The following is a 25875-nucleotide window of genomic DNA, read 5'->3' as shown; positions in this document are numbered from 1 at the left end:
ACTAAAGTCTCAACTATCAAAATATATATATAACCAAAAAAACTATCTTAACAATGTAAAATATATGTTTAATTTATGTTGTTTTTTTTTTTAAATCAATGTCAAACATTTCTCTCATATTTGACCACTTCAAATTTTACGGGAAACTATGAAGCTCTTAAACTTAAATTAAAAAAAAAAAAAAAAAATCACCCTTGCTAACGCTAAGTGTACTGTAGATCACACACACTGTATGGGTAATAATCACCCCTACAATACGTCTTTCTCATGCATTATACTGTATAGCAATACCGTTTCATGAAAATTAATTGTTCTGTGAGTAAGCTTTTAGTTTTGTTCTTCAAATTTAACAAAGATGAGTTTTTTAAGCCCTTTTTGATTCAGTTATTTTGAATAAGTTGGTGCATTTTTAACAATTATTGCTGTTATTGCAATATTAAGACACCAAAATAATGGAACAAATATCCACTTTTATTAATTTTTTTCCAAATATGATTTAACAGTTTTTAACGGTTAGACTTAGCAACACGTTCCAATTCATCCTTTTTCTTGATAGCATAGCTGTTGGAAGAACCCTAAAAGAAATGAAAATTATAAATTAAATTACATATTTTTTAATTAATAGATGCAAAACATACATTTTTAGACTTCATAGCCTTAAGGGGGGAGGAGTCAAGACACATAATTAAAATATGAGAACACTTATATCTTTAAATGTGTGTGCTGCGTACATATATATATATCAATACATATATAATATTGGACTTGATATTATTTACATACATATATCAATGTAAGAGAGACAGATTTTGCTTTGTATTTTATCATCACATGTTGTTCCCAAATTTGCTGGTACATTTCTTTTTTTTTTACTCGAAACAACCATTAAAAAAGAGATAATGTTGTTTAATAAATAATTAAACTGACAGGTTCTGATTCACTATAAAACAGATGTAATTACTTTGTAAGAATTTGAGATGTACAAATGAGACAAAAGTATGAATATTAGATATAGGATTGTATTTCAAACATTCTTATTTGAACTCACATGCACAAAGGTGCCATTCATAAAACATTCAGCATTATAAAATATATTATTGCAGTATGAACTATAACAAACATTAAAATCAAGTTAATATACGAAAGGAAGTGTGATAGTAATATTTAATATTAAAAAGAAATGAAAAATTGAACTTAATGCTTGTGTTTTAAAAGTCAGTATTTTCTTAAAATATTTTAATTACTTTGTTATACAGTATGAAAAATAAATTAATCATTAAAATAAAAACTTAATTGGTCTTAGGTAGCATACATCAAAATAAGTGAAATAGTTATTGGATGCAGAGAGTGAAAGCTCTAACACGGCATTAGTTTTCGTCAAAACACGTTCAACATCTAATATTCCACCCAGATGATTTTTTTTATGTATGTATATATACGTTATACATCTTTTAACCCGGGAGAACTCCCGGTACTTTTCGTCACACAAACGCTCGCGGGGGGGGGGGGGGGGGGCTCCGTATGCCCAGAATGGTTATTTCAGTAAATTAAGTTTGCAAAATAGAAAAAAAAATATGTTTTCAACACTAAATTATAAATCGATAAACATCCTCTATAATATGTTTTAAGAAGTAAGGTTAATGGCTATAATATGTTTTAAAAAGTGAGAAAGTTTTATGATACATGAATCTAAATCTTCTTCTAAGCATTACTGATGATCGCTTTACTGTTATGTGTCAACTTCTTCTTCATCATCTTCATTAAGGGAGTTCTCATCAGTTGAAACCTCAACCAACAAGGTCTGCAACCTCTTCATTTCATCTTTGTAGCTTAAATAGCGATGCATTTCACAACCTCTTCCTTTACATTCAAAATCCGAAATGAAAAGCGTGAGCGCTCGCTCCGGGCCTCTGAGGCCCGAACCGGAATTTTCTGGGGAAAAACGGGAATGTTCATTCCTGAAAAGCATGTGGTCAGTATGTAAGTCACCTCGAACACAGCTACTGTGGACCTCATTCATTTCCGTTGAAGGGGTGATTTTTGGCAGCGTAGTTTTGTAATGACCGGGCCTGAGAGGCTCGATGCGAGTTCTCCCGGGTTAAAGATCGTTTGAACTTGATATATGTTTTGTGACGTCAGCAGAGGAGAAATCCATCTCCCTACTGTAAAGTCAAGATACGAAAGAAAACACAGTTCATAGAAAAATCTTTAAAACACAAGCAGGTGGGAAATTCATTATGTTTCGGATAGCATCCAGGGTTTCTGCTATAGTCTCATTTTTCGCAAAATGCAAAAAATTGCGAAAATGGAACAAGACATTTTTGCTTTTTTCAACAATATAATAAGAAAAAGAAGGAGGGGGGGAGAAGCAAGCATGGCAATAATGAACTCAATTTTATTTATATATCTAAGCTAACATGTATACACTGCTATTAAGTTCAACAATATTTCGTCTAAATGGGCATTTGTCTCCCCATTAAATGCATTATTGGGGGGGAGGGGGGGTTACAAAAAGAAATGTTGCTCCCTGAATACTAAAAGCAATTCTGATTTTTTTTTTTTTCAAATTTTTTAAAAAATATTTCCTATTAACTGCATTGCTTGGCTTTGCATGGTCTAACACGAAAATAAAAGTTTAGTCAAGTGACGCATGTTTAACAAAATATATTATACTGTAAAATTTGCCATTGAAATATTCATTCTTAAAGAAAACTGCAAGTCAAAAATTCCTTAATAAATTATACACAACCCTCCATAAGTACAACTAAAATCCTAAAAAAATAATAACGATAAATCGCCAAATAATAATCAAAAGGGGGAAATTTTTACCTCGAAACAAAAACAAAATTTTATTTTGTCACAGTCGAGAAAAAAAAGTGGCAACCTTCTGAATGATTTTATTTAAATTGAGATCACGCAAACGATAATTTTCTGATATGAATATATAAGAGTTCCATTAGGCTTAAAAGTGCTTTTTTTCCGATGAATTTACAGCCTCTTTTTTTTTTGAAATTCAAAGGAAGAGAGTGAAAAATATGGGTATTTTTCGTGTGCTTTTGATTGCCATCAAAATCAAACTGGTTGGATAATTATTTCGGATAAAAAGACCTGTTTGATGCCATTTTCAGGTCTTAGAATTAAAAATATAATTTTGTTCTTTTTTAGCCTTTGAAAAACCCCCTACATTCCTCCTCAGGTGCCAGAGTATCTCCCTGGCAAATTTGGTCCAGATCTGACGAATACTGTGGATTTGTACAGGGAACATACATATTCATTTATATAAATTGTGCATTTATTTCTTCAAAGATGTCAAGGCTGAATTTTAGCATTTTGCTTCAGAATGTTCCCCAATTTTAGCATCTTTGCTAAAGAATTTTTAAAATCAGCTTAAACCCCGATAGAAACACCCATGGAGTACAGATAACTAAAGAGAGTCAAAAGATGTAACTGACAACATAAAACAGGGTTCAAAAATATATTTTCGAAAATATCCAATATTTTGATGTATATCGGATATTTTGATATGTATCCGATATTTTCAATCAGCACAAACTAAGTCTTCAAAATAGTAAATGCATACTCAAATCACTATATTTTCATTTTTGCTATTACAATATATAGACTTAAAATTAAGGTTTCTTTCATTATTTACATCTAATATTTCATTTAATGTTTTTATTAATTTTAAGTGTTAATTCAACATTAGCTGTTTTACTCATTTTTCTTCTGTTAGCTACTTTTACACAGAAATATGACTCAAATAAAAAATATGCAAAAGTCGGTGCACAGTCATAAGACATTTTCTTTTTTCTGACGAATGTTTAATATTTAATTTGGCACTTAAAACTGTTACATTACTAATAGTTTTATGAATAAAAAGGAATATTATATTACTTTGTTACATTAATGATGTATTAATACACCATAAAAATATAGTACATAACTTTTTGGTTATTTTTAATAATAAATGGACAATATTACTATGATTAATATAATTTTTACATTAATAATACCATTGTTGAAAAAATATTGAAAATATAAAAATATCATGATATTTTCAAAATAAATATCGGATATATATCAGAGAACCCTGCAATAAAGCATCCAAAAACAAATGTACCGTAATGCTATTTTCACTATTACTTCCCCGATTTCCAGGGGTCTGCCCAAAGAAATTGTTAAATGACACTTCACGAAAATCTGATTAACAGACTCTCATAAATTTATTGCCAGAGAAAATCTTGAGCAAAAATAGCTTATATTTCCTTGCATAACCTGACAATTTTTCAAGTTAAATTAGGGGATCAACTTATACGCAGATCAGGGATGTTTGTGCAAATGATAAACAGCTAAGTACTGCCAAATATAGAATTCTTACTTAGGTAGTTTGTTTCTTTAAAAGAAATTTAGAGATAAATCAAGTCAGTTGTTTTGTTTGTTTTATTCTAGCCAAAATGGGAAACAGAAATGAAATGCCTCAGCTGTTGTTCAGATTTCTCTGAAAATGCTATCACTGGCCCCATGAAATGCTGCAAAAGTTCTTTCCAGCTCATGATGAGTAAAATAAATTTTAAAAAGGCAACCACAAATCAGAGATTTGAAGTTCAAACTGCAAACGGATAGCTATAAAAATCAATTGATTGAGATATGGTTACCAGATTTTAAGTTATTACATACCTGCCCACACCTACTGGGGAAAAAATCCAGTAGATGTTTAAGAAATCCAGCGGATGATTATGATAGATTTTTCATTGTTATTTAGGGAAGAAAAGGGATTTCTTATAATCCTTCTTAGTACAACCAAATGTTCCTTACATCATATACACAATCAAGAAAAATGATCAAAATCCAGGAATCTCCCGGAAAAACCAGTAGAGTTGGCAGGTATGTTATCACTATTTAGAGATTCACATTCACTTCTATAGAGACTTAATTGAAAAATATTACAAACTTTTCATCAGCTTGACAATATTTTTGTTTTTATGATAAGATGTTTCAACATTAGTTTGGAAGAATGATGAGTTTTGAGCTTTTGACAAGACAATATATTTTAAAGGTATAGGAATGATATAAATGTACTGCAAATAAATTATTTCAGTTATTTCATTTCATCAGCATTTTCTATTAATTAATAAATTTAAAAATCTGCATTTAGTAGTAAAAGCAATCATTTTAAATCTTCACCACAACATGGTGCAATTTTGCGTAGTAAATTTTTTAAAAATCTAATTATTTCAAAATAAGATGTGAGATAAGTGAATTTATTGAAAAAAAGGGTTGCACCTTTTTATCAAAGATGGGAAAAAAAAAGCCAATATTTATTTAAGTGGTAAAAATAGATGTGCTTTATTTCTGGGGATTGTATGTAGCTAATATTATGGTACAGTAGAGTCTTGAAAGTTTAAGGTTCTGCTTAATCTGAGGTGCTTCACTTATAGTTCAAGTTAATTTTTTGTTACAGAAAAACTTAACTGCATTCAGTGTGAAAATAAAAATACATAATTAAAGTAGGTACATTGAATGAAATTGGTTTCAACAACACTAGCCCCAAGTAATACGAAGTATTCATCATCTACAAGATATGGATTAAGGAGGAGGCCTTGGAGATAATAACTTGATACATAAAATTGACATTGATTTGCCACAAAAAACATGAACATGCCGTTTGGAAGATTCGATTGCAATGAAAAAAAAAATAGTGCAGAACTTAATGCCAGACGAATTGCATATATGAATATTAAACCATATAACACTGTTTTTGGCTTAATCAAGATAGATAAATAAAAACACAGGCACATGTATACAGATGTCATGGGAAGCTCGTCGAAGTGGATTTGGACACAGTCAAAATACATGATTGAATTGCCTATATATTTTCACACATAAATATGTACAGACATCGTGAAAATTTAAAACTAAACTTCATTTAGACATAATTAAAATGGAAATTCATATTGAAATCTGAAGGATATATTTTTTTCTGAAGACCATACTTCCTTTTCCAGACACAAGGAAGTGTTTCTCCCCTTTATGTTGTCCAAATAATGTAAATGAGTCCCAAATTTTGATTTTTAATCTGGAAGAATTTTCTGGATAATCCGTTTTCAGTAATCCGAGGTGACGTGAGCCCGATTATTTTGGATTTTCGAGACTCTACTGTAATTTTAACTTGACTGCATTTTGACAATTGACGATTCTAAATTCATACTATTCAATTGCATCAGTGAAACAGTAATACACAAGTTTATACTGGTGTAGTAAAATGCTTTTCTAATTAATACTATGGATTCAGAACAAAAGAAAGTAAAAAGTAAATAAGAATAAAATAATGACTTTGGTTTAAACCTATTCAACACTGTCATAAAAACTATCAAATAATAAATTCTTGACTTTTAGTTAATTTTTAGCAGATCAGGGGTCTGGCCAGAGGATATTTGGGTCCGTTAACGGACCCTTCACAAAAATCCGATCAACCAAAACGGACATTTCACAAAATCCCGATCAAACAAAACAGACCTTTCACAAAATCCCGATCAAACAAAACGGACCCTTCACAAAATTCTGATAAACAAGATCGGATCTTTCAAATTGTTTATTGAAGGAGCAAAAGCGCATTTCAATACTATCTGTGTATTAATAGACAGATAGGGAAAAATATGATCTCTTCAGATAGGGTTACCAACTTCAAAATTATCACCACTTAGCGTCTGGCATTGAACCTTTTTTTATGACTTGATTAGCCTGCAATCGATAAATAATTGCTACTGCCAAATAAATATAATGGTTGTTTGTTTTATCACAGCTAATTAGCAGTGGTGTTGTTGTAAACTTTTCTGAAAAGGCATTGGTAAGCACTTTTCTCTCCCCCCCCCCCCGCTCATGATTTAATAAACAATAATAATATATATCTGCGAAATGAACTTAGAACTGCAAAGGGATAGATAGTACGGGTGGGGAAAAAATATGATCTCTTCAGATAGGGTTACCAACTTCAAAATTATCACCACTTAGCGTCTGGCGTTGAACCTTTATAATGACTTGATTAGAAAATATTCTTATTTTACCAGCTTGTCAATATTTGCGTTTTTGCGGTGCGGTGCAATTTTTAATTGTTATTTTGGGAGAAAATTATATGGGTTTTGATTTTTCGATGCTAACAAGGATGATTAACTTTAAATAAACTCTTTTAATTACCGTTTTTTTTTTAGATGTCTACATTTTGAAAAATGCAATCTTTTAACATCCGATATGAGAATCATATTTTGTTCTTTTTTCAAGCTAACTTTGCTTTATTAGGATGCAAATAAATGAAAAGTCTCTTTATTTCTGTTGGAACTCTCATTTCAAGTTTTTAAAGCAAAATTCCATTTTCTGTTATGAGTCAAAAATTAAAATGCTGAATAGATGGTTTATTTTATTTTATTTTTTATTTTTTTTTTGCGTCAACTGTGTCCACAGATAATTTATGAAATGTTTATCATAGGACTCTAAAATGCAATTTTAAAATAATTTTATCAAAAATGTTTTTTTTTTTCAAGCCGTTTTTATACTTTTGATGCCTTCACTTTGAGAATTGCGATCTCTTTGCATCCGCTATGGGAATCCGATTTTTCGAATTTTTGATGTTTATTACGCTTTGTTAAGAGGTAAACAATTAAAATATCTTTTTATTTTTGTTAAAATCACGGAATTTATAAGTTTTAAACAAAATTCTGTGCTTTTTAAGAGTCTTGGATCAAAAAGTTAAATGCTGAACCCTATTCTGAATTTTATTTTATTTATTTATTTTTTTGTTACAGTTGTTTTAAATACTGTACAGAAATATTTCTAGTATAATTTAACATAATGTAGAATGGTAGATAAATATTGATACTTGAGAGAGCAATGTCACCCCTCCCCCCTGGCAAACATCAGATAAACACTCCACAAAAAAAAAAAAAAAAAAAAATTCGAAATTATTTGATTTTTCACAAAAAACGGACCCTGTGAAAAATCCTGGACAGACCCCTGCAGATAAGCAATAGAAATTTCATAGCTAATGCTATCAGAGTAATAAAAAATTGAAAACTTAAACTACAATCAAATAGCATAAAATATAAATATGGAAAAAACTCATATTAAATTATATACATCAGGACAAATATTGCATTTACAATAAGCAAATTTTAAAACATTGCTTATTTCTCGGAGCATTACTTCAAAACTTCAAATTATTTTAATTATAAGTTATATTAATGAAAAAAATTCAGTCTCATCTGTCTGTTTTGATTTAAGTTTCAATTAGATTATGTACAAAATTATATTGTTATTTTGTACATATAACAGTCAATTTTTTAGTTTTTGTACGTTTTACTAGGTTTTCTCCAGTTTTTGGCACTGTCTAGTCAAAAATAATATGCCAGCAAAATGAGCAACTCTATTAAAATTAAGTAGTTAAAGTTTTTTTCCTCCCGATTTAATTTAGATTTTCAAGCCATGTAACTTAGACAGAAAGTACATGAATAATATAGAAAATTCACTTTTTTCCTCTAAAGAAATAATAGTTACATCTCTTTAACTGGAGAAATGGATATCCCAGGAGAGTAATTAAGGCAGAAAAATTACTCTTACATTTCCACCTCTATTAGACAATCCTCTTCACACAATAAATCAACAGTTATTTTAAAGTTTCAAAAACAAATTGAAAATTTTATTGTAAACTAATTGCAAACAAATTGTAAATGCAGTTAAACTGTTAATATGACCATGGTTAAAACGAACTAAAAGTCAAAACCAACATTTTGTTAACTTAGTTTGATTTGCTATATTTAACTACACTAAAAATTTCACACTTTTTAGAAATACGAAAATAAAAAGAAGGTTTTAGTTGAGACAAACAAAACTTGACCTTTTCACACAAAACTTTCCTGATCAAACACTATTTTATTTCTCATCATGTTTGTATCATTGTAGAAGTTGTGCTGTGAAGCACTTGGTGAATGTCTTCCTGCTTAGGGATAAAATCTTTTGGGTATCACCACTTAAAACTTTGAAAAGATATTCAAAAAGGCTTAAAAAATAATCATAAAAAAAGAATGACTGAAAAAATCATCTGAATGAATTATAAATGAGTTTTAAAGAGCTAAAATTAAATAGGTATGAATAAATAAAAAGTATAGAAAATTCTATCTTGAATAAGTTCAAAAATCCTCATTCGAACATTTACGCCAGTCCATTAGCATCAACCATTCTGCAACAAAGTTAATGGCATATCTAAAAGTCTTGATTAATGCAGCTAAAATCCTTGGTTATCTTCTGCTGGCAGTAAAAAAAAGAATAAATAAATCTCGGAAAAATAATTAAAAGGGACAATTTTAAATCCCTATTACGGGAAAAGCTTCAAGGCAAAAATTTTTATTTGTTCATACTCGAGAAAAAAATGGCAACAGATCTTCCTTTTCAATGATTTTATTCACGCTAATTGAAGATGAGCACATGCAGACGCCAACATGTCTGCAAAATTTCATGATGATTTGCACAGTTTGATAAAATATAAAACATCTGCGCAGTCACCTATTAGCAAGTATGAAAAACAATATACAGTGGACAGATAAAACTTTTCATATGGTAATGCCTCTTGCTTTTAATCGTGTATCCATGAAAGCAAGAGATGAACTTTTGATTAATTGGACAATGCACATATCTGCAGCAAATTTATCTGTACAGCAAGGAATGTATTCAGGGGCTTGTGCATTTGTATTACCTAGTTGTGGTGATCGGCTGATCAGTCACATTACAAACAAATTCGCTTTTGCACCATAATATTAGTAAGGAAACAAGCAATCACATCCTAAAAACAACTAATTAACAATTACCTTTCTGACTTACTATGATTGTATTAATTTTGATTTTAGAGTTGAGAACAAAAAAAAAAAGGTACTTTCAGTTCATGGAGGGAAAATACAAAAGTAAAAGTACCTTTGCAGCATTCATAAGTTCATCTGCTAAGCATTCAGCAATAGTTTTAATATTTCTAAATGCTGCTTCACGAGCACCAGTACACAGCAGCCATATAGCTTGATTGACACGCCTCAATGGAGAGACATCAACAGCTTGCCTCCTTACTGTACCAGCACGACCAATTCTGGTAGAATCTTCTCTTGGCCCACTGTTGATGATAGCATTTACTAACACTTGAAGAGGATTCTGCAAAAACAAACATGTAAACAATAAGATTCCCACAATTTTAACTAGACTTTTAGTTTATTAAAGTTGTAACATTACAAAAAATTTCATTTTGCCCTATAAAATTGAAAAGGAGTTTTAGTTTTTTATAAATACAGTCGGACCTCCATATATCAAAGTATCAAATTGCCGGAAAAAAATTGATATACAGTCAGACCTTGATGTATGGTCACCCGCTTAGGTCACTTTTCTTTAAAGTCCCGGCTTGCTGAATAAGAATTCTATGTTATGTATTATCGGATGTATGGTCAGGTCATAATACATTAATCGCTTATAAGGTCACTTTTGTCTGACTTCTTTAAATGATTTCATTGCCTAATCGATTCACTTCCAAGAATTTTACAAGATATACGATCCTTAAAAAGTGAAAAGTCATTTTTCCTATTAACATAATAAATTAACGGTAGAAAGTGAGTGTTATGACAGTGATACTAAAACAGGGTGACGACAGGAACTGGAAAAAAAAAGTTCCCTGACTTTTCCCTGATTTCCCTGATTAAGTTCACCAAATTTCCCTGATTTACGTTACGAATGATAATGGTTTAATTTCTAAACCCTACCTGAAAAGCATTGCATATTAAATAAAATGCAGTGTTTAAAACGGTTTAAGCTGTTAATTAAAAATATATTTTGAAAAGAAGCTCCTTTTTTTGGTAAAAATAGTTATTAAATTATTGACAAAGAAATATTATAGGAAATCTAAAACAAATACTTTACTTCCAGGAACCAGTTAAAATAAGAATTCTGAGAAATTATTAAAACCATTCTTAAAGGCATATCTAATCAAGATGAAACTAAAAATTTTAAATGGAAATAATCTTGAACTGAGCTTTTAAGCAGTATAATTGTTACTGCAAGAGTAACAATTGATAGTTAAAGTAAAGAAGCAATGTAGTTCTACTAAGTAAAAAATACTGAACCGTGTGCAGGTAAACAGCAGTATCTGCAGAAATTAGTTTTCGAGATATTTGAAGAAATGTGTAGCGGATTCAGTACTAACAATGGGAAAATGTTGGAATTAGACGTTTTTTTCAGCGGAAACCAAATAAGCGAGCTTGTACAATAAAGGTAACGTACCATAGATGACAAAAATGCAAAAATAAAAAAGAATACTTTGCAGTTTCTGCCCTTTACCTGCACACAGCAGAATAGACATATTTATGTAAAACAAATTGAAATCTTTCAACAACCAGTCATATTGAGCTATTCTCTAATTAAGAACTTAGGTTTTAATGAATGAATACAGTATTTTAACTATTAAAAAATAAGAAAAATATTTACTTATGTACACAACTCGGTTTCAAATGATTTCATTAGTTGTCGAAAAAAAATCTTAGATTACTTTAGTTACAAACAACATCACAAAACAACATTTCAAAAACAATTATTAATTTCAAAATATATATGTATATGGTTTTAAAATAAAAGAGTTTTTAAAGTCTGGAAAAAAAACCCTTCGAGTAATCTGAAGTAACAGGGAATAATAACATGGCAAAAAAACAAATTTGATTTTAAGTCAAATTAATTTTAGCAATTAAATTAATTTGAGAAAACAAAGATCTTTTCTTGAAATCGTGATATAACAGTATGCTAATTACTTCAAGACAATGAGTAAAAGCAAGGGAGCAAAGTCATTAATGATGGCTTCCTCTTTGCCTGTAGGGTTATTTATTTTACATGGCATGGAATGGGTGAAGAAAAGTTCAAGCTAAGTAAAATAAACAACTTTACAGACACAGAATCAATCTTAGGAAGCTCATCCTAAGATTGAATACTTTGATCTTGAGGAAAAAAGATGCAGAAATATTCGGCAATGTGTAATCGCACCTTATTAATTTTACTTTTTTAAAACGAATAATAAGCTGAAAATTCGCATGGAATCAAAGTACTTCATTTTGCAAGGAAAAAAATTTTTTTTTTCTTCATTTGATCAATTTTCCCTGATTTTTTGTTATTTTTTCAAAATTCCCTGATATTTCCCTGAATTTTCCCTGAGTGAAAAAGTTCCCTGACTTTTCCCTGATCTCCCTGATCTGTCGCCACCCTGTAAAATATGAAGCAGTAACCTGAGCACTCAGTATGCACATTGCACATATCGCAATTTTTTATCAGTCACTAGAAGCCGAAGAAAATTTTCAGAAGATACTTAGAAACCACTGTGCTTAAACTAAAGAAAAAAACGCATTAACCCTGTATTAATGTAATTTTTACGAGGTAAGTTCAACATCAGTTCTTTGCTTGGGGATATTGCGATGCAGTTTTATTCTAAATGGAAGTTTTAAAAAAGCATTTCAAAATTTCTTATTAATTCCAAAAATTTCAATTGGTTCAAATCAATTCAACTATTATAATTTAACTGATGTTTTTGGACGTATTAAATTTTGAAAAGAATTAATGTACACATCCTTGTAAATACATCCTTATTTATCAATAAATATATATGTGAATCGGTTATAAGGTCACCCCGCTTATAAGGTCAGTTTTGTATAGTCCCGTGGAGTGACCTTATATCGAGGTCCGACTATATAGAAATTTCGATATATGGAAAGGATCTAATTTTAACATAAAAGTATCCTAAAACATATAAATAAAAGCTAATTTTCGTGTATGAAACCCAATTTATAATTTATACGAGCGTCGGATAAAATGAAAGTTCATGATTAAAAATTTAACAGAAATTACATTTGTAATCAACATACCGTAATTTCCGGTAGATAAGCCGAGGCTTATACGCGTTTTAAAACTGAAATTTAACATCTGCGGCATATCTGCCAGGGCGGCGTATCTGAAGAAATTTTCCCCCCATTCTTCTTTCTTAGTGCTTTTCATTTGTTCGCCCAATCGAGCGGCAATGTTAAAATTCATTTCTCATACCCTTAAACCTGCATTAGTTTGCGCCGATTTTACCGCTGCTCGCTGTTGTTCTTTCCAGTGTTGCCAGATTCGTGATGGTAACATACGTTTCACAAGGCTGAAAAATGGAGGAATAGCTAGTTTGTCTGAGTTAGAGTCCCTATAGTCTGAGTAATGTTTTAAAATGTCTCAATGATGATAAATATGAAAAAAAAAGAATAAATTGATAAAGGGTGAACAATTTTTTGATGAACTGCTAAGTATAACACAATGATTTGAAAACTTCTCATCCAACCAAATGTAGATGTCATCTGGCAACACTAGTTTTTTGTGTAACCGTAGCATTTTCTGACCTTTTTTTTACACGAAGTTTATTCCATTTCTATCTGTCAGTGCAGTTGCTTGTTAGTTTTGCTCTAACTATAATAAATGATTGCATCCGTACATATGCATATATATATAGGGGGTGGGGCGCCATGTTTTGATAGGCTCTTCTGTGGCGTATACGATGGGGCGGCTTATCCGACGAACTTTTGTTTTTAGTTAGTAAACTATTGCATATGCGGCATATACGATAGGGCGGCTTATCTACCCGAAATTACGGTACATCTTTATATTCTTCGGCAATTCAACTTGATCGCTACATTAGAGGATTTTCGTTTTCACAATGTGATCGAGAGAAAAGTAAATAATCAATCTACTTAAATTGAATGATTTTTACTGAAGTTAAGAAGACACTAGGAATGATAATCAACAGACAAAAAGGATAACTTGAAACTGATTTTACAGTGTTGCTGGTTACAACTAAGATTTGAAATTAACTTGAGGGAATTTAAGTACTTCAGAACGGAACAACGACTTAACTACACACCCTTCAACCCCAGATTCCTTATGAGTTTCGTAGCAACTTTTAGTGAACATAATTTTCTCCTCTAACCTGCATTTTTCATGAGATAAATAAAGGTTAGAGGAGAAAATCAGACAGTTTAAAGTGGAAAAAAAACTACTAATGTCTCGATTTTTTTTCGATATATAGAGTTTTTTTGACACATAGAAACAACTTTTCTATATAATGAACATAGAAATTTGCTTTGATTTCGATATATAGAAATTTTGATATGAGGAAGTTTGATATATAGAGGTTCGACTGTATTAATGATATATTAATATATCATATAAATATTGCTTTTTGACTATATTTAATAATAAATAACAGGGTTGAGCGATTTGTATTGTGATTTAAATCAGTTGATTTATAAACAAAAATCATTGATTTACCATGATTTTTAAACAATGAATTTTTAAGTTTAAAAAAAAAATGAATTTAATGGGCATAAAGTTCAGAGCATTTTTAATAGAAAAAACCAATAAACAAGCATTAATTATAAATGACCTTACCAAAAGAAAATAGAGCGGTTCATATAGTTATTAAAGTAAATTGAAACCAAAGAAATTTTTTTTTTTTTAAATCATAATCAATAAAATTGAAAAGAAAAATTGCAAAGGAATATGAACTAATATGTTAGTGTTTGGAGTTAGGAGGGATTCATCTGTTAAGGAGTTAAGCTATTAAAGTATTCATTTATAAATGAGCTTGTCATACAATCCTCTTCAACATGCAGTAAGTCAAAACAGTGTTAGAAAATAAAATATGCATATTAACAGGACAAGAATCCAAGGGGGGGGAGGGGGAGTCTGCTTTTCAGTCCTTGGTGAATTGCATTAAAGATTTAAAAGGCAAGATGTAAGTGTTTCTATTTTTATTTATTTATTTATTTTTTTTTTTTTTTTGTTAAATTACGGACTTAATTTTATGGTTCTTTTAAAAGGAATTAAATAAATTAATAAAAATCATTATTTGAAGAAAATAATTCAATGCTCTATATTATTTTATTCTTTATTTCCATTTAATATAACTACATTATTTTTAAATTTATTTTATAGTTTTTTAAATAAAACAGGAAAATATTTTTAATTTGATTAAAAGATGTCTAGGATATGGGACTTAATATTCAAGCAAGTTTCTGTCAAACTCTGATATGCACCTGCAGTCCATGGTTGCCAGATGTGGCTAAAATTATCCTATCTGACTAAGTTTGAACTTGTATATTTTTAGTTTTTTTATATCTCTAAAAATAATCTAAATTATAGATGTAACTTGAACAATTTAACTTGTTAGTATTAAACACTTAATTAATCTTAAACTAAAAAAATTATATTTAAATTTAAAAAAATCCTATTTTCTTTATTTTTTCAAAAAAACAGTGAATAACCCTTGATAAATAAGAAGATTAATGTGATCCAAACATGAAATTTTATAATGCAGATATCATAGTTAGAAACATAAATATTGAAAATATCATATTTTCAAAGTAAATGTTGGATATACTGTCAGCCCTGCCTTATCGGGTACCGGATAAACGAATAACCCACTTATAAGAATAAAATCTCCCGGAACCTAATATTTTCCTATACAGTCAAACCTCGATATCGCGACACCCGGATTTCAAGACACTTCGGATGTTACTTCACTTTTTCAAAGTCCTGAACCTATGCCATAGTTTTAATGTTAAGTCGCTCCGGGTTTTATGAGTTTTTGTGGGGGGAAATCCGGTTACGACGACACTTTGAGCTGCGCAGATTGGATTAAATTTCTTTGCAACTGAAAATTTTTCTGTAAAACAATCAAAACATCTGGAAATGTTTGTTGTAAGAACCTTGGACTCAGACAAGAGATTTGACCAGGCATGACACCTCAAAAATGGTGGGGGACAAGTAGATAAATTCTGAAAGGTACAGGTTTTAGATTTTGACAAGAGGGACAATGGAAAGGAATTCAAAGTGGGTGGATTGTAATACTGGACGAGAGAAACAGTGAGAAGAAAAAGACCATAGCTACCTTAAGCTGTAGGTGGTCACTACAAGCTTCTCCCATGAGAGAAAACGAGATAAGAGCTCCTCATCATATTGAAAAGGGACAAACAACACTAAAGTGGATAAAAGAATTAGAAAGGGTTTTTTCGCTTTCGAAAGATGGGGATGGGCCGTCAAAATCTAATCGAATTGTGGACAAAAAATTGAATTGATTTCTTTCTTGCTGATAAATTTGTGGAGAGGAGGATTAAAAGTGTCATTCGAAAGTTTAGCAAAAACTCATTGGAAAGTATTGCAGAATGCAAAAAAAAAAAATAACAAGTGAAGTTTTTTTTTTTTTAAAGTTTTTGTTATATTCACCAATAACTCAAATTTACAGTAGTTGAATCTATTTAAAACATATAAACACTATTAATTTCTTCATTAAATCCAATTTTATTGTGAACAATTGTTTATTTATGAATATATTGTATATTATGAATTGACGTTGCTCCGGCTATGACGACACTTTGTTGACAGTCCCAGGAGTCGTGATAACGAGGTTTGACTGTAGATGAAATGTTAAAGATCCCTGCTTAATCAAATCATTTAACAAGATAATCAAATAATATTAATCAGCTTTCGCTAATATTTTTGTTGAAAAAAAAATTGAATAAATTAAAGAAAGAAATTAAGTAAGAACAACTATTGACGTTAAAATTGATGCTGACAATGGGCGAGAAAAACAATATTTGTCTTGGTCATTAAAAATAAATAATGCAGTCAATAATTAAACTAAATAACATAAATATAGACATTTTAAGACGATGATAAATTCATAAGTTTAAATGCAAGATACAATAGACGAAGAGGGGGAAAAGGGAGTCAGAGAACTGTTCCCAAAAGACGGAGCAAGCAATCCCCTATTATGGATTTTCTCAAAAAATAATATACTGAAGAAAGGTGTCGAAACAAAGATTTCATAACCCAAGTTGTTAGTTACTTTTTACAATTTCTATACATACTTGTGATACACATACTAATTATTGAACCTTTTTATTTTTTTTTGCTTTTGATCTATTATGTTTTAAAACAAATGTTATGAATTTAGAAAGGTAAATAAAATTTCTCTGCTCAATCAAAAATACCCTGCTTTATCAAATAATATTTCACATTTCTTGGAGCTGATGATATTAGATTAAGAGGGGCCGACAGTATATTGATGAACCCGAGCAAAAGATAATATTTTTCCTGGTTGTCTACACGATTTTTCAGGTATTGGCAATAATCATTTTCCCCAGACTTTTTTGATCAAAACAAAAATCTGACAATATCAGGTTTTTACCCGACACGTGAGAACTTTTGAACTACTACTACAGCAAAAAATTATAAAAAGCTTTGAATAGATTACTTGTAAATTTTTTAAAATAATTTTGTTGAGTAAAAAATTTAAAATATAATTCAAAAGTACAGAATTTTTTACTAATTTCTTAAAATTAGTTTTTTTTTTTTAGAAATCTTTAAAAATTACCTCATTTGTCATTAGATGAATGATTTCAAAAGCATGCTTAACAATTCGTACAGCCATCAACTTTTTGCCATTATTACGACCATGCATCATCATGGAATTAGTCAAACGCTCAACAATTGGACATTGGGCTTTTCTGAAACGTTTTGTAGCGTATCTACCAGCTGAATGTGGTAAATATCTTGCATATTTTTCCTTCACAGCAATATAATCCTAAAAATAGAATGGCATAAATAAACTTTTAAATTAGAGATGCACCAAATGTCCAGTTGGTATTTGGTATACTGCATAATTGACATACAAACCGAAGATTTGGTTCGGTCAAATATTTTAATAGTACTCGGCAAACGAATAGTTAACTTAAATGTCTGATAATTGGTAAAGAAACACATTTATTTATACAGTGAATGAAAGAGTACTAATAGTAAAAAATTATTCAAATTCTTGCTAACTTAGTAATTTTATCACATTCTAGGCGCAAAGCAATTGAAAGAACTGAATGCAAAATTTTGCTGCTTTTTAATCTTTTACTCTTTTGACACATTACATTATTACAAACTCATTTAAGTCTGATAGTAACCATTAGAAAAAAAAAGTAGGTATAAATATATTTAATCAAATAACTGCCAAATTTGCAGCAAAAAAAAAGGAATTACTAGTGCAGGTTATCTGCTACATAATGAGTTTTGAAATCCAAGTCTTATCATGACTTCTGCTTGTAATTTTCCATGTCTCGTAGGATGCAATTTTTACAGCAAAAACATAAATTTTTCACAAAAATAACTAAATTAGTGCTTTATGAAAATTAAATTGCAACCATCTGATCTAAGCTTTGGACATATGTTTCTAAATTCAAATTAAAGTAAAATGTAACCAACTCGGCTATTAAAAAACAATTTGTGCAACAAATCAACATGACTAGTGATACAATTGATAGAGTTTTAACTTAATTATTTTGCTACCAAGGACATTCATTTATGTGCCTAAAATTTTTGAAAATGTCTTTTAGAATCCCAATAAATCATACAAAATTTTTAAATAAGTAGAATTTCCATGTAAACAAATTTTTTCCCCCCTGAAATATCTGATTTGATATACAATAATTTTTTAATAGCCAAATATACTGGAAAAAATTCTTAACTGCTATAAATGATTTTTCAAAATAAGAAGTTCACTATTACTGGTGAACAGCGAAGCATTTAAACTTGATTTTTATCTATTTTTCTTTTTGAATTATTTCAAATAATTATTTTATTTTAAATAATAAATTTAAAACTTATTATTTTTTAAAGTTATTAGTTTTCTAAGAAATCTGTGACTAGCAAAAACTTAGTAATTAATAAAATTAAGTTTACAATAAATAAAATAACAGTGAAGCACCATTTATACGTTTCTTTTTTACACATTTTTTTCCAATTATTCCTTTTTAAAATTGGTTTCAACAAAGTCTAATACACATTAACCTACACTATATGTTTTTTTCATTTATACGCTTTTTTCATAGTTTCTTCAAAAACGTATAAACGGTGCTTCACTGTAATCAGAAAAAAATAAAATAAGAAATTAAAATACTTCATAATTAACTTTCCAGACATATTACTGCCAAAGTTTTAAGATAGCCTACAACTATTGAAAAAAAATCCCAAATTTGAGATTTTACAACATTTTTGGATTTATTTTAAAAAAATTTCCTTGAAAATGCCGATTCCTACATTTCATTGATGTTGTAACGTCCATAATGATTTGTTAGACTAATTTTATTTTCTCAAATCTTTATAGCTTAAGACATTGCTAAAAATTAATGGTAATTAAATTTTTATGAACGTCTTAAATAAATACAGATGCAAATGACTAAAATTTTCGAGTAGAATGAGAGCAGAAAAATTGAAAGTCCAGAAGTCCTCAACTACACAATATTAGACACATAAGCAGGGTCAAAAATAAGGCTAAGCACATAATAATAAATCTCCAAACGGTAGTGCCACATAGTAAAGATAGCCAAGCAAGTATTATAGAAGCGTATCCAACAGGATTTCACAATGAGTAAAAAATTGGGACTGATGCATAAAAGAGTAAGAAGCGGTTAAGATGCTTAAATTTTGCACCTAATCTGTACAATTTGATAAATAACATGATCTTGAACTCAAAATCCAGGACAAGTTGTTGAGTTTAAGATTTTTGAGCATTTTTTACTGAAAATTATGATTTTCCATAACTTGTTTTGATCAGTCGAAATCCATAACCAAGGGTGCAAATTTGGTGATGTGTTCAAGAGGGAAAATATTTTTCAACCACAAAAAAAAAACAAAAGAATGATCGAGAATAGCAAGGGAAAAGGCTAAATTTTCAATTAGAGACTATTATTTCGAAAATTCAGGGAGAATAGCGAGCAACTCTGCGGTCTGCAATGCAGTGACTTGGAAATTAGAGCTATACCTAAAAAAACTTAAATGACACGAGTGTAAAAGTCACTCCTCCAAAAGCACGTTGCAAACAAAACAAGCCCATGGCAGAAAATCGAGAGAATGTCAATGTAAATGCGTGGTTATGAAACAGTCCAGTAATTAAAGCATATTTTTCAAACATATAAGTGCTAGCCAAACTTACAGAATTTCTAAATGTTATCCTTAAAAACTAAAACGAAAAGTATTTTATTGAAATGCAAAGAATTTTGAATATTCACCCTAAATAATTTCACATCTCAAACCATACATACCCATATAGAAAAGATACTTACTGTTAAACTAATATCACTAACTTGAACATCACTTGAACACCATTTTCCAAACAACTTAATCTCAGGAAGTTCCTGGGCCATAGGCACAGGGCTGGCATCATCCCAATTGTCTCCCATGTTTTCTTCCTACAAGATAGAATTAGATAAGTTAGATGAGACCAAAAAAAAAAGCTCAGCATTGGGGGGGGGGGGAGACGAAATAAACAGTATATAAATTATTATTTCTTATTTATGTCATGCAAGTTCAGAATTTTTACAACAAATCGTTTTTTAAACTAAAATATTTTCCACACAATTACTATCAAATTTACAATCTTTCAAAATATCATGAAATGATTGTAAGTAAAAAGAAAACAACAAAACAGACTGTCCGTTTACCAATTAGATGATCAAACTAGAAAACTTTTTAATTGGCGACTATCAATTTTTTACAACAAGAACAAACTGCTACACAGAACTTAAAATTGATGCATATGAATTTTTTCATTCACATGCATCAATTAATGTGTTAATTTTAATTAATTGTTTCAGTCATATAGCAAAGTCTAGACGAGAAGTCTTTGCTAGTTCGTTCAAAACATCCTCTTCTGTTGGGGTGGCATTTCTATGTATATTTAGAAGAGCAAGACCTTGTATTGCCGGTATCTCAAATTGTGGGTTGAGTTGTGCAAGTAGTTCTTCAGACGGAGAGTTGAAAACTATCTTTCACTTGTGTACGTTGAAACTGGAAGGACAGTTAATATTTCCAAAAGTTCGTAGATATTTGAAATGATATTTTTGCTGCATACAGCAAGAGCTTCAATTGCTGTTTTTGGAATTTTCTTGGCTCATCCTTGCCAACCTTTTGTACCATAAAGACATCTCGGTTCTTAGATCTTCCTCACCACCATCTATATCATCTTCATAAAACTTTGAAAGCTCTTCAAATTCTTGTGTTTCGGAAACTGCAGATACGGCGGGAATGATGCTTTGGAAACAGTTAGAATTTTACGATGCATCAGGAAGCGAGAGTTTAACTGATTAAGAACCAATCCAGAAATGGAATGAAAACTTTCACTCGAAAATATGCTTCTGGAATCGTCGATGAAACATCTTCAGGATTAGTTCGTCTTGCAGCTTTTCGTGGAAAATTTACAATTATTCCAAAATTTTGCAGAAGTTCACAAGTTGATGTAAATATTTTGTAAAATTCCACATTTGTGTTATCTCGCAAAGATTTTATTTCTGACCTGATGACTTCAGCAAGATTTACAGCTTTTACTAAATCAATAGTTGGGTTCTGCAGAAATTTGCATAAAGGCATCATTAAGGCAAAGACCTTATCTATGCAATATAGTGAAATAATGAAAGGACCGTTTAATAACGTGCATAAAAGAGAATTGGCGTTAGTAGATGAATTTTTATCAGTCCACTCTGAAATACTTTGAAGGGTTTTGACACCATATTGGACATTGGCCCTGAAATATTGGAGATTGGAATGATGCCAATTGTTGGCATGACATCTCCTCGAATTCGCCAAGTCAGCAGCTAGTAACTGTGACGTTTCAACGTACAAGGGAATAAGTTTGCTCTGCATAATTTTTCCTGTGAAATGCGGGAGGGGAGGGCAATTGCAATGATCAACAGAAATTTATGTCAAAAGGAGGGGTTGTTAAATGCCCCCCCCCTGTATAGGTCACTGATGTCTGCATCTAAGATTTGAGCCGTGTTGTGTCAGAACAACTAAAAGCAGAATCTGTAAGCTGGATTTTTTTCCAAGGTAGGGACGATGGGGAGGTGTTGCCCACTCCTTGAAGGAGCCTTCACTGATAATATTTCAATACTGAATTCCAAAATGGTATTTTACACAATTTTAAATTGTTTCTGGGGGTTGGGGGTGTTTGGAATTAAAAGTCCCAAAAATAAAAAGGATAGTCCCTCGATACATCGCTCATTCGGATATATAGTTCTTTTCTTCTCTCCCGAAATAATAAATCCTAAAAAAAAGGAAAAAAACTTGCTTTAAATTCGAAAACCCATTCATGAAAACATGGTATTACAGAAAAAGTCTTCTTTATTTTGTCAATGAGTTACTTGGATTCTTCTGGAAAAAATTTTGCTGCAAAAGCCTGCTGAAATTCCTTGTTCGTCCAAATGTACACACCAGCAGAATATTTCAGTATTAGGTCTAGTTTGGAAATTACTTGATATGTTCTTCTGTATTTATACTAAAAAGAGAGAGAGCCAGCAGGCAGGTGTCATACTGGCCTTAGTAAAAGAGAACATACACCTTTCTCTGACTGCCTCTTAGTAGGGAAAATGGCTGCACAAACCAGGATTTGCATCTAAGAAAGAGCTGGACAGGAGAAAGAGTTTTACTGAAACAATATGGTTACTTTTACTTTTTACACTCTTTCAACAGCAAATTCAAGGGATTAGAAAGTTTATTGGGAATAAGAGGGTATTGAAATGTTCACTTATTTTGCAGTAGCTAAGATAGATCATTTTCATCATTTGATTTGTGTACCTTTACAATGCGGAAAATTTATTTAAATTTTAGTCTTGTTTCAATTTCAGTACCTGTGATAGTACATTCAGATTTCATCGAAATCATTTGACAATCTTGTCAGAAAGATTGAATGCTAATTTTTTACTTATATGTTGGATGGATAACTATTTTTAATGATGACTATGTTGCACTTTTTCTTTGTCCCCCGAAAAGCGTGATATAATGAGGGGTTACTGTAATTGCAGTTCTGACGTTACGAAAATAAATGGTGTTCAGGACTTTTTCCTAAATTTGTGTTGCGATTCTAAATAAGTACAATTTTGGCGCTTTTCATTATTTCGAAAAGGGTACGGGGATTGAGGCTCCTATCCTCTTCTACTGATACTCTCTCCACATTTATTCATATTGATGCTAAGAAAATGCACTTTTAGACATCCTGCAATGATATAAGGGGTACAAGGGATTGATTCATAGCTCTACTATGTTTCAGAATAGAAGACCGAAACATCTGTAGTCAACATACTTATGGCAGGGTATGTAGTAAAAGATTAGTAATAAAATTCAATCCCTCCCCCCCCCCCTAAAAATTTCTGGATCTGCCCTTGCTTACTTCACAGTAACCGAAAGACAACCGACAACAGGAATTGTGTATGGTTTTACATTTTTAGTCTAAGTTATTGTAAATTTCTTTCAATGTTTCAGTATAAGAAACAGGATCTGAAATCAAGCCATCATGATGATGTCTGAGATAAGTTTCCTAGGTATCAAAATTTGAAATATAGGTGCCATTTTCAGCTAAATAAAATTAAACACATGCACAACAGCATAAAGATTGTTATAGAGAAAAATTACAACCTAATTAAGGCTTTAATACACAAAACTACACTAATTCACAAGAACAAGATAAGAGCCGTTATTCAAACGGAATTAAAAGGAAAACGACAGAGTTGCCATCGAGCAAACAGAAACTTAAAAATATAATTATACGACAAAGATGATATGCACTTTGAGTTACCAAAATTTAGGCAAACTTTTCCTCTATTTCTTCCATCAAGTTGCATTCGAAATAAGCTGTGGAAAGAGTTTCGTTGTAAAAATTTAAGGAACTAAATTTGACATCGAGGCAAGATGACCGTTTTAGCATGTATTATTTATCAATATTAGCATTATTTATAACATCAATTAGGTTATCTTTTAGTAAGAATACAAACACTTAGCCAGACCAACAGCCCGACACATAAAAACTACAAAGCGAATGAATAAGTGCCGTAATTACTATTAATGCGAATTAAAAATGAAAAACCAACCATTTTCTTTCTTTTAGTGAAATCTTTATGAGAGGGTTAATGATTTTGAAGTAATGTACAGCTGCAAGATTTTTAGGGTTACAAGAAGGATAGCACGTGTTACGAAAGTTGAATGGTCATTCCAACAAGGTTCACATACATAAATAAATTTTTCTACGATTTGAATTGCAACGCAACTTTTGAATACAAATAAGATATTTTAGAAATTTATAATAAATGAAATAAAAACTTACAGAAATCTATTTACACAGCCCTGTAACACGCCAACTCAAAAGCGAACAGTACTACGCGGTTAAGAGTAATGACGACTTGTTATGACAATTTTTTATGACTTTTTGTTTCCAACTGAAAACCAGCTGTAACAAAATTTGGACTAATACTACTTGGAAAAATTCTAATTTAAAACATAATTCATAATTTTTACTAAGACATTTTTTTTTTTCATTTGCAGTAGCGTTCGAAACGGCTACCAATCTCACGGACATGGTTTGGTGACGTCACGAAGACTAACAGTGGTTCCCAAAAGTGTTTGCACACTTTGAAATTTTGCATTAAAACCAAAAATAATGTAAAATTGATAGCTATAGGAGGCGTTGCAGCCACGGTCTAATGGCGAATGAAAAAGGTAAAACAAACAAATTCCGTAACGTATAACTTGCTTTGACGCTTCGTGAATGACAGTAATTTTTCATCGTGTTTGTGGGAAGCAGGCGCGGATCCAAGGGGGGGGGGGGCAATGGGTGCACCCGCTAGAGAAATTAGGGGCGTCAGTAAGAAGGGGGCGCCGAAGGTTCCCCCGGCTACTATTACTTTCAGATACATAGACTATAAACCTTCAGAAAAATTTACTAAAAAATTATGTTGATATGCATAGGCGTATTTAGGACTGAGTTCCTGGAGGGGCAAGGTTTTTTTTGGGGGGGGGGGCAACATTAGTTGTAATCAAGACTGAATTTAGACTTAACATTGCCCAAAGCTATTTCAGGTTTTGGGTCTCTTTTGTAATCCAGACAAAAGGCTCTCCCCGCCCCCATGTTGCTTTTTTCCCCTGTGATACATAAGGTCATGGCCTTACTTTTTATGTGTTTTTGTTGCTTGCTGTCCTTTTGAATTGAACTTTAGAGGGGAAATGGCAACTTTAAAGGATATTTCCAATTTTAGGGGCTCCGTGGGTTCCCCGGAAAAATTCTCGTAAAATAAAATTCTGCATTCTGAAACCTTATAGGGGTAATTGGATCTATAAAAAATCTCGGGGGAAAAATAGGCAAACATACTCTTTTGCAAATTACAATAATACACAGTAAAAATTGTTTATGGGTCGGCAAATAAATGACAGCAGTCCATAAGAGAAAAAGCAAGGGAGAACAGATGATTGTGCATTGTTATTTGCTTACATCGGTTGTCGGCTCAATTCAATTAGTTTTCGATCACGCCTCCAACCCACCCACAAATACAACAATGAATTAAATCCCAAATGATCAATAGTAAAAAATGCTTCAAAAGAAATTGTGTACAGATTTCTAAAATAGGTAACAAGGGAGTAACATGCTGTCCATTTGGAGAATTCATAATTTATCCATTTCATAAGGAATAAAATTGGTGTACACTTTGCTTAGAAATTTCAAAGCTGATCTAATTCTTTTCGAGGACCCGAGAACAATTAAGATTATTTAAGGCACTTCATTTGCCCTTTCTAGTCTCTGAAATTTAGTTCTAGATTGTACAGTTTTACAGTATTGTTCTTCTAACTTTATAAGAGCAACTGTTTTAGTTTAAAATAAAGGGAAAAAAAACATAGATTTCCCATTACACCAACTTTTTTTTCAATTAGAAGTAGTGCAGAAAACGAAAAGGAATAGAAGTAGTGTAATTTTTTTTTTTTTTG

The 25875-nt window shown here is 30.9% G+C and overlaps 1 protein-coding gene across 1 annotated transcript; it reads right to left on the bottom strand.

Moving 5' to 3' along the window:
* Nucleotides 1–450: 450 nt before the first annotated feature.
* On the bottom strand, nucleotides 451–24338 carry LOC129225188 (40S ribosomal protein S5). Its single transcript, XM_054859754.1, has 5 exons — nucleotides 24224–24338; nucleotides 20196–20321; nucleotides 17462–17671; nucleotides 9958–10185; nucleotides 451–575 (listed from the first exon to the last, which is right to left on the bottom strand). The coding sequence occupies exons 2-5, from the start codon at nucleotides 20310–20312 to the stop codon at nucleotides 507–509; spliced, it is 624 nt and encodes a 207-aa protein (XP_054715729.1). The 5' UTR covers nucleotides 20313–20321; nucleotides 24224–24338; the 3' UTR covers nucleotides 451–506.
* Nucleotides 24339–25875: the final 1537 nt, after the last annotated feature.

The sequence above is a fragment of the Uloborus diversus genome, chromosome 6, assembly GCF_026930045.1.
Source record: "Uloborus diversus isolate 005 chromosome 6, Udiv.v.3.1, whole genome shotgun sequence".
Lineage (NCBI taxonomy): Eukaryota > Metazoa > Arthropoda > Arachnida > Araneae > Uloboridae > Uloborus > Uloborus diversus.
The sequence above is the reverse complement of the archived record's forward strand: the minus strand, read 5'-3'. Positions and strand labels throughout refer to the sequence as shown.